The sequence below is a fragment of the Nannobrachium achirus genome (assembly GCF_963921795.1).
Source record: "Nannobrachium achirus genome assembly, chromosome: 19".
NCBI classification, from domain to species: Eukaryota; Metazoa; Chordata; class Actinopteri; order Myctophiformes; family Myctophidae; genus Nannobrachium; species Nannobrachium achirus.
The window spans coordinates 20,790,878-20,801,985 of NC_137826.1; the positions used below are offsets into that span (position 1 = coordinate 20,790,878).

At 41.2% G+C, this 11,108-nt stretch overlaps 1 protein-coding gene across 1 annotated transcript in view; it reads right to left on the bottom strand.

Annotated features, from left to right (window-relative positions):
* Positions 1–8,964, bottom strand: part of birc2 (baculoviral IAP repeat containing 2) — a 10,675-nt gene extending 1,711 nt beyond the window's left edge. The window contains 10 exon segments of the mRNA XM_080748754.1: positions 214–399; positions 402–455; positions 1,507–1,552; positions 1,857–1,935; positions 2,210–2,309; positions 4,159–4,465; positions 5,279–5,587; positions 5,999–6,279; positions 6,658–8,066; positions 8,837–8,964. Coding sequence (XP_080604880.1) covers positions 214–399; positions 402–455; positions 1,507–1,552; positions 1,857–1,935; positions 2,210–2,309; positions 4,159–4,465; positions 5,279–5,587; positions 5,999–6,279; positions 6,658–6,751 — 1,456 coding nt within the window. The 5' untranslated portion in view covers positions 6,752–8,066; positions 8,837–8,964.
* Positions 8,965–11,108: the final 2,144 nt, after the last annotated feature.

An 11,108-nucleotide genomic window follows, 5' to 3' on the forward strand; every position in this document is an offset into this window, starting at 1 on the left:
GAGGGGGTCGAAGTGGGGGGGTGAGGCGAGGTCGAAATGGGGGGGGGTCGAAGTGGGAGGGGGGGGAAGTGGGGGGGTATCGAAGTGGGGGGGGTCGAAATGGAAACCTGTTCCCCCTATAATAGCATGTCACTCAGTGCCAGCTAAAACACATACAATGTAAATGTAGGGGGCTACAATTGTGTTTAAAACATGGAGGTCTGTCGTACGTACCGGATGCCATGGCCTCTGCCAGCATTTCCCGCTCCTCCTCTCTCTTCTGGTCTTCAGCACTCAGTAGATCTGAAACCAACTCCTGGACTGTTTTGTAGTTCTCTCCACTGGTCAGGATCTTACTCTGGACTGTCTGCTTGACCAGGCTGCGCTCAAAGCCCATCTCCAAAGCAGACTTGATCACTGAGTGTTCATCATGACCGCGTCCTCAGAGCGCTCCTCACCCGGACCGAGGTGCACCACTGAGAGAGAGAGAGAGACAGAGAAAGAAAGATAAGACATGCATCAATATGGTATGCCAATTCCACCCTACAAAGCCAGAATGCAGTAACTATGAAGAAAGATTTGACTGATAAATGGTTGTAAAAGTGTTTCAACTGGTCAACCAAATGAGATATACCGGTAGGCATAAGTGATATTACACTGATTCGATATCTGTTCTTGAGGTAATTTCTATCCTCCAATATCATGAGGGCTAATTTGGCCTTTGGGATACACAAATAAGTTGGTGTGTCCAAAAACGTAGTTACTGCACTTTGGCTTTGGAGGGCAGAATAGTTAAGCTGTGTCTATCCTGATACCATCCCAAATGAAGGACTGCCCTAATCTTTGAATTAGTTCTGTGAGGAAGGACTGCCCTAAATCTTTGAATTAGTTCTGTGAGGCTGTTATTTTTTTAATCTCTGATTCGCTTCCACTATCCATTTTTACTTTTACTGGAGTATTTCCAATTTTGTTGTACTTTTACCTCTACTCCACTGCATCTCAGAGTCAAATATACTTTTACTTCACTACAATTATTTGAAAACTTTAGTTACTTTGTAGATTTTGATTATTATTACAAAACATACATTACCCACTTCAGCCTTATATACATTTCGGCCATTAAAAAAAGGCTACCATGTGAATATTGTCATTAAGAGTGCCCCCCCATACATAATGTAACTGTACATTATTATTATGGACACCCCCTATCCATGTTGTCTTTTGTCACACCTCCCAATAACACATGGTACTTATGTCACACACATTTGCATTCAAACGGCCACAATCGAAATGTAAAAGCTCTCCAGCATTTTCAGTTTTATCCAGATATGTAAAAAGATATATTCTTTGTCAATAAAAACGTCAATCAATGAACTTGTGATGAAAACTACACTAAGCAAGCACCTAAGCTAATGGACTTAGTCATGTAAGAATACGATGGAACCCTGTTAACTCTCATACTGTAGGAACAAAGAGATCGACTCTTTAATTGCCACTCTTGTAAAATAAAACTTGTTTCATGCTCACCTGGGGGGTCCACAAACTCCCTGGAGCTGTCTCCATTTGTAAGGAGCTGTAAGTAGACACACACACACACACACACACACACACACACACACACACACACACACACACACACACACACACACACACACACACACACACACACACACACACACTCTTATAATAGATTGTACAGAACTGTGTTCTATTTTCTATTCTTGACTTATTTCTATTTTGAATTAATTCTATTTTATTCTTTAAGGTGAAGTGAATCTTGATGCTCAGAGAAGAGAATTTCACTGCTTGAAATGCTAGCTGTATTCATTCAAATGCCAATCATTCCAGTAAAGATAGGTGGGAGGTTCTGTACCAACCTGTTCAAAGAGTCGAGGAAAACGAGCCTGGATCTGATGAACAAACTCCTGTCCCTTCTCTTGGAGCAAGTATTCACATCTGCAATAAACCAGAGGAACATGAAACAACACATTTATGCAAACAATCAATTAAGTATTGATTTCATTCACTATGCTGACCTGCAGTAATGCAGTTAACAATGATCTTAGTGCTATTAGTGCTGGCACAACAGTGCAGTAAATGATGATAACAATAACAATACACTTTTAAACAGGGTTTACTTTGTTCAAGGGACTTTGTAACCCTGTAACAAATACTGTGTGCAACACAGTGACACACAATAAAGTATTTATTTCTTAATAACTGCGTTTACCTGGGAAACCATTTAGCATGTTCCACCCAAGGATCATCTCCAGACTCCCAGCATCGCAGGCCTCCATCACAACAGAAACACTTCACGTCATCGTTACGACCTAAACGCAATGCAGGACAGATCAATAATTATTAAGTAAGAAGAAACGGGTGTTGGAGGATCAACCACTTGAACCCTAGCATTCTGGGGATAACATTCTGGAAAGCTGGATTTACAAGCACGCAATGCGACGCACTATGACTATGAGCTTGTGAAATATTTTTTTTTAAAGATCTTTAATTTAAAAACTGTTTCTATTTCTGCTGAGCAGCAAGCTATATATTCTCAGATGATTTTGATTTATATTAGAACAGATGTGTGCGACTGTAAAGACAAAACAGAAGTGGGGCAGAGGCTTGCACATCTGCTTTATCACTTGCCCATGATCAGAGCTTCCGGGCTCCAGAATGTATGAACGGGAAGCATTTGACAATTGTGGCAGGCAACAAGTCTAGCCACGCGAGATTACGGGGGAGTTGATGCTTTGGCATTCTCTCGAGACAGAGGCTGTAGCTGTAGCTTCAAAGGAAGAGGGACAACCCGAGTGGGCGTTCCCTTTTCTTTGACGATGGCTAGCCAGATTGATGCTTTGGAGAACGCTCCTCCCTCTCTTTCTTAGTTCTGTACTGCAGTGACCTATGCATTGTTTTGGCTTATTGTTATTTACCGTAACATGAGATCATATACAAATTAATATTGCAGTGCACATCACAAGCCTTGGACAATTCTGTATCAATTGGGGACACACACACACACACACATACTCCAAGTATGTCAAAACCAATGTGTTTAAACCAATAGTCGTTTTTCTTCAACTGGACTTTCCCTCTTTAATAAAATCTTGAAATTGTAACTGTTACACTGTAGTTATAATAAAAGGGAATTGTGGTGTTCATTGGAAAGTCCAAAGAAGACAGAACATACTTCTAAGAAATAACAAGTTTAAGTCAAGAAATTAAGTCATCGCCTCCTTAGCTCTGTTCCAAACTAAAGCGTTAGATATGAAGTCATGCCCTCCCCAACTCCATTCCAGCACTTAAGCTGTGAATTCTAAATAAAAGTTGAAAGAATGGAGACTGCTGTCACCATGGAGTCTAATAGAATAGAGACTATTGTCACCATGGCTAATGGTCTTTAGTCATTTGTTATATCACAATGAAAGATTGCATAATATTAAACTATTCTCTGACTTGTATGGTAATTGTTTCAATAATGAATACTTCTGAGAAAACCCAATAAACAAAGTAAAAAAGTATTTAATTCAGTGAGCAGATACAGTAGATTAATCCCAGTCATTAAAGTACAGTACAGATGGCGAGCAATATAACCTCTTTAACAGTGCATTAGTGAGGCACAGCCATAACAATCACACTGGACTTGTGCATTTATCATTGTAATATCAACTACATCAAATGACATGGATTAAAGAAAAATAAAATCTCATGACTGAAAAATCGTGTCCTAATGTGCGATTTGGGAAACCGTATTAAAGGAACATTTCTAGAGTATTGAACATACATTCATTTGTTGGTTTGAGGTCTCCCTTCCTAACTTAGACTGATGGAACCATTGCTGTATTGACTTTGACCTCTAAGGAACTATTGCTGTATTGACTTTGACCTCTAAGGACCTTCCAGGAAGAGTGCTCATGTGCGTCTTGCGGTGACACGCTTCCTAGTTTCTTTTTTTTCGCACTGATTTTTGACATTGCACTACTAGGTTGTGTTGGTAGTTTCTGAGTATTTTTGCTTTGTTTAACAATGACAGTGAGATACTTGTTTGCACCAACTAATAACGAAGAATAGACACGTCGTTCTGCGACCCACTTCTATAGAATCCAAAATTACTGAAATCAGTCGTGGAGAACTTTAATCCACGATGACTACTCTACTCCGATACACAGTCCTTACCTACGTAGTAGAAGCCGGCTTTGGCCAGCTGGTCCGGGCGGACGGGGATGCGAGAGGGCCAGTTCACGAAGGTGAGCAGTCTCTCTTCGCTCTGTTGCATGGCTGGGTTGGATACATTACTGAGAGCCGTCCCTCCCTGCTGGGAAGATCCAGGCGCTGCTACCGGTGCTGCCACTCCCCCAGGCCCAGCCCCGGGAGCCCCGGCCAGGGACACGTTGTCTGCCCTGTCCCCTCGGACGAAGCGGCAGTTTGGGTAGTGCCTCTGGTGTTCCGACACAGCTCGGTCGCCTGGCTCCCAGTTACTCAGCTACAAATGAGTAAATGGTTTATTTGCATATTCCCCCCCGACACATTTACATAGACAGAGGTTCTATTTGAATATACATAGTCGTGTAGTAGATAAATATTAATAAATATACCCACAAACTGTTGAGTAATCCTCCAGAGAAACATTCTTGTAAACTGTACTAGAGATAGGCATTTGTTTTGTTTGCGCTTATCAGCCGTTTACCGTAACATGAGATCATACACAAATTAATATTACAGTGCACATCACGAGCCTTGGACAAAGTAACTGTATCAATTATGTAGAGCAACTGACATCAGTACTTTAATGTAGTGAATGAAGCCAACCATCAGGTGAGCAGAGACCAAATCCGTCGTTCTAAAATTGCCTTGAGGTTTCCCAGTTTTGACCATCAGCTACGATTTTAGAGCAAAGATTTTTTTTTTACAAGCCAAGCCTTTCTAAATTAAAGTGACATTTTACTGGGATCCTATGGGATACCATTAACATGCCACTTGTTCTGATCTTACAATTATAGATGCATTCATGCATATGGTGGATACATCCAAAAGGATAAAGTTAACATAGATTTTAGGGCTCTGGAGTCTGGACCAAGTAGGGTTGTTCAAAAGTCACAATTAGTGGTGCACTGCACGTCCCATCCCTAAACTACATATTAGATAGAAGGTCTATCAGACAATTTGCATTAGGTAATTGAAAGTTCATTACACATATCAATATCAACACATTGTCCCATCTATCAACGCAAGTAATCCATCACAACACAGTCCTCCGGTGAAGAGAAGCCACCGACATGTAAGAGGTTTCACGCACCTGTCCTCCACAAGTGAAGCAGGCCACTCTGTCCCCCTGTCCCAGGTGGTAGAAGCCAGCCTTGGCCAGCTCTGCAGGGGTGATGATAGAGAGAGTCCATGAGTGGAAGGAGTCGAGGCGCTCCTGCTCTCTGCGCATGCTGGGGTTGTGGCATGTGGGTGGCCTCTGGTGGGACATGTCCTCCACGCCACGGGAGCTGAGTGGGCTGGAGGGGGGCGGTGCGGAGAAGCCCATGTTCAGGTAGCCTGCCACTGGCTCCTCTCCTTGGCTTCCTGTCGGAGGGTTGGCGGCAGGGCCTGGAGCAGAAAGCTAGAGGAAAACGTTAAAGCATAAAACCTTTATTTGTAATCAAAATTATGAATCTAAACAAATATAAATAAATCTATATTCTTAAAATAAGATTTTTTCCCCCTTTTTTTTCCAGAAAAGGTAAATGGGTACTACAAGCTGAATCAATCAATGAAAAACAGCAACAACAAAGCTGTTAGGACAGAAGTAGTACGAATCTACAATTCTCCACATAGGTTTCATGTCAGTCCCTTCTCGTTCTGTTCCCAAATTTCCACGTCTTCTCGTGAAGTGCATTAGTTGTTTTTCACTTTTCAACTTTGTTCTGCAGCTTTCTCGGGTTACATGAGCCCTTGTCAAAACAAACAGCATTACAAGGTGAACAAACACCACAGATGTTCACAGGTTTTTTGTATCCCTTGCATGTCTTACTGGTATGACTGGTGCACTGCGGAGCGGGGAGAAGGCAGAGTGGGAGGAGGAGAGGAGGTTCGCTGTGGACGGAAGGCTCTGGATGAAGGAGCAGGAAGGAGAGAGCTGTCTGTGTTTCTCTGTGGGACAGTCCCCGGCCTGCCAGCCCTCTGCCGTCACATTACACCTGAAGCACTGCACTCTGTCGCCCACGCCCGTATAGAACCAACCCGCCCTCGCCAGACTCCGCTCCGTGACCCCCGAGGTTGGAAAACGGGCAAAGGTGGAGATGCGAAAGAGCTCTGCGGAAGTAAAGGATATTATGTTCAAGAGATGATCGATGTATTTACATTTTCTCACACACACACACACACACACACACACACACACACACACACACACACACACACACACACACACACACACACACACACACACACACACACACACACACACACACACACACACACACACACACACACACACACACACACACACACACACACACACACGATTACGAAGAAAAGTTAAGTTCTATAGGAAATGATTATGCATGTGTCAGAGATGGCTGATAAAACAAGGCGCTCAGAAAAAGGTCTGGGTTTTACTCTGTGTATCTTTATAATACGTATTTTGTTTTTAAGTCAAATTATTATTAAAATAAATGAAACATTTTGTACCTGAGGAGTTGTCGTATTGCAGGTCAGGTGGAGGCCCATTGCGACACAGACCCATCAGAAATTGGTTGTTTTTCAGCTGAAGTAGCGTTTCCATTTTTCAATATTTTATGATTTAAAAGAAGAGAAGCCCTCCTATAGGGGGGAGAGGTTTGAGAATACTCAAGGTGTCTCATACACACACACACACACACACACCAAGATAGAGACAAATGGTAGAAATGACATGTGGTAGAAAAATAAAATACATGGGTATTTCCAAATCGCTTTAAATGACTAAATTCTTGTGCTAGTTTCGTGACACAGAGAATTGAATTGTACGAAAGAATTAACAAAGGGTGCTGTCCAGGTGGAAGTACTTAACTTTCAGGTTCAGTTCAGTATACTTTGAGTACGGTATTTCTATTTCTTATTTCTATATCCTAGAGGCAAAATGTGTTGTTAAAGGTTGTGAGCTTATAGATCTGATATTTTTGGAAGAAGTTTGACAAACGTTAGTCCTTTTACTTTGGTACTGCAACTATATTTTGATGCCAATAACTTATTTTGCGTTTGGGTTTAGGCCTTGCGTTTAGGCCTTTTACTTGTAACAAGAGTTATTTCTATATTGTGGTATTGCTACTTTTACTTAAGTTAAATATTTGAGTACTTCTTGACTTCCACCATTGCGAACAGTGAACTGACTGCATGGTAACCCAAGCAAAGCATACATACTAGAAGCCCTGTCTCTGGATCCTGCCGATAAATCATTCAAAAGCAGAATGATAAGCAGCATATTGCTCCATCCAGACAGCACATATCAGTCCTCTCCTAGCCTCTATTGCTAGAGCTGCAGCACAGAATTTATGGCTCCTCCAGAACTACACTTACTGAACCTTACCCATCCTCATTTACACCATGAACAGAATGGACTAGACACAGAATACTGCCACAATAGCAATGTTCTGTTTTAAAACAATGAGATGACAAATGCTCAAATTAAGAAAGAAAAAAACTGGGATGTTGCTCGGACGATACTCATCCAGGATCTGTGTTTGACTGATTTTCTAGTATACTTCTGGGAGATGGGCACATCATAGTGTTTATCGCACCCTCTAACTGTGATAACAAGACTGATTGGAGTCGAAACATAATAAGTTAACCGTGTAGTATTACTCACACACAAACAAACAAACAAACACACACACACACACACACACACACACACACACACACACACACTCAGACAGGCCAATGGATATGAACTCTCAAACCTCCCCCCCCAGGTGGGCATCCCCTTTGTGGGCGTTTAGGCTTCCATTACAGAATATTTTAACCCTACTAGATGAAATGAAAGTCCCCTATGAGGACAATAATGATCTCGGCGAGAACAAGGAAATCCCCCGTCTTTACAGCATCAATGTTGGCAGCTCCTGCAGAATCAAAAGAAAAATACAACATAATTGACGATGGTGAGACATTTTTAATCTTGATGTTCTTCTAGTTCCCAACACAGCTATCATCACTATAATATAGTGGTTACAATGAGGTTCCAAATAATTAGTGGGTTCAGCTTATATTTATCCAGGAAGGAACACTCAGAAATGACATCATTTATCTAGACACCCAGAGAACATATAATAATGAGTGATAGAAAAGTAGAAAGTTGGTGTGTTAGTATGTCTGCAATTGACAGCATTAACAGTAGTAGGCTAAAAGCTCGGCCGCCCAAAGATGTAGGACTCGGACCTGGCCAGTAAGATGTATAAATAAAATGGGGAGGTAAATCAGTTTTGTCAGTGTTGTGATACAGTTGTGCACTAGGTTGCCATGTATTGCGTCACGATTGTAGATTCGTCTTCTCCAGGTAACTGGGCCTTATGATTTAATCGTCCAGCTAATAATAGCAAACAAGAAAGACACATTACCTGCCAAATGCTTGAGACAAACGACAGTTTGGTTATATATTAGCTACAAACAATTAGATGATTTCACAACCACACACACACACACACACACACACACACACAAAACATTGCTGAACACTTCCGTGTTTCTAAGATACCAAACGTTAGCTATTAGCTAATGGTAGGCAGCTATATAAGGCCAGCTGCTCAAACGTAGAACAATTTTGCAGTTGTCATATAATACCACATACAAATTAGCCTGGCCCTGGCACTAGAATAGGATAGACAAAACGCACCTTTTCACGACAATAACCTCAGTGAAACCCTGCTGTGTCCAATAATCTGCCAAAATAGCCCACTTCCTGTCTGGTACGTCCACGGTCCAGCGGCGTCAGTTTAGAAAAAGCTAGTATGGCAATATGACTGGTGTCAGCCATACCTTAGCAACACGCACGATTACAGTACATTTTATTATTTCCCCCTGTAGCCAAGGTATGGCAGGTGCCATAGCTTGCCATGCCCAATTGACGCCTCTGCGGGTACGTCAATAAACCCTTGTCAGCGTTAGCTGCAGCCGTTACTACTTGTTAGAAGGAGTTCTGTCACCGATGATGAGCACTTGCGTTAAAAGCCGCGGTAGCCCAGGCTCGTCTGTAATACAAATTGAAAATACACTTTCGCTACTCACCAAAACAAAGACGTTTCTAAGATGATGAAAGCCTACTTTCCTGAGTGGGAACACTCGGAGCTCCCCAACCCACGTCTAAATACACCTTTTGGGCAGAAAAGAACATATTTCACCGGAGGTTTGAGCTACTCCACACTGCCCTCTACAGACCTTGTCAATAGAAAATTCCATTGACCAGATTATGCCTTCTGGGGAAACATAGTCTTTCTTGGCTAAAAAGGCGTATTTTAGACGCGAGGTGGGGGGCTCAGTGTTCCCACTAAGGAAAGTAGGCTTTCTACTCCCTAAAGCCGTCTTTGTTTTGGCGAGTTGCGAAACTGTATACTTTATTTTTTACTACAGACGAGAATGCACAGCCTTTCCTGCGGGCACAAGGGATCATCGGTGACATAGCGTTGTTAAGGAGAACTCCTTCTATTGCTTCTAATGGACCAGAGCTATGAATATTTATAACTGATACATTTGTTAATTGTTAATATATTTGCAATTTGCAGAACTATCAACATTTTACAGCAGTAGGCTGTGAACCTCTACAAACACAAGAAATGTTGTGTGAATAAAATTGTCTGTAAACTACTATATGCTACAGTGTAGCATATAGTAGTTTACAGACAATTTTATTGAGCGACACCATCGTACGACGAAGTAGATCAGACAGTCACAATAGCATCAATTTATGTTTTCTGTGTAGCAGCTACACAGAAAACATAAATTGATGCTATTATGACTGTCTGATCTACTTCGTCGTACGATGGTGTCGCTCGCCGAAAATAGACAAGTCGATCACAAGTTAACGCGGTGCGCCTAATTAAGCATTGGGCCGTGCCCGAGCCCCGGCCCCCATGCCATACGTCTAATGAATCTCGTGGTTAAAAGCATAAGACCATGAAATACTTACTTCTGTTCTGTCAAATCAGTGAAGAAGTACTATGTACTACAAGGAGGGGGAGAGTGGGAGTCATCGTCTCGGAGTCTCGGAGAGTTGGGGGAAATCCATCCGCTCAGACTGTGAAAAAGGAAACTGAAACTGTTTAGTTACACCGGGATTTCCTTTAGAAGTACCTCTGGCCATGATTATTAAATAACTGTTGAACCACACAATATTGACACACACTATTCCAGTAGTTTGCCCTATGGGAGAACCAAACTGGATAATCATCATCTAACCCTAACCCCCCCCCCCCCCCCCCCCTTTTAAAAAAATAATAATTATTATTATTTAAAAAATAAATTAGGCCAAGAAGTTATGATTTTGTTTTCTGTAGGCCTACACGCCTACTTGAGTGTATATTTTTTAAGGTAAGGATGAATTTATTTATTTATCTATTTTTACTTTTCTATCTAATCTACTCACAGCATGACGCCTCTAATTCACGGACATTTTAATTTTTGGTCACAATCCTGATCCAATTAACAAGAGCAAAAAAAATATATATATATTTGCTCAATGCAGACCTCCTTGGATTACCCTGTGAGTTGTTTTGGAGTTTATGTTTTTATATAGTTTTACTTTTTAATCAAATTGGAATATTGGATCAGTAATGCAATACAAGTACAACACAAACAAAAACATAATTAAAGTCTTCACAGATAAAAGAAAAAAAGGAATAACTAAAAAAGGGTCCTTTAAATGACCTAAATGATTTGTGGGTTAACTAGCCCTGTAAATCATTTAGGTTACAATACAGATAGCCACTGACCAAACAGACACATTAAGTTTACATAAGTAACAGTTTTATTCATCAGTAACGTGATTCAAGATGATTATAGTGAAAATAACATAAAATGGTTTCTTATAAAACACATGCATAAAACATAAAAGCAAAACAAAGAAACAAATAATACAAAACAAATTGGCCTGCCTTGTATTTGGCAATACA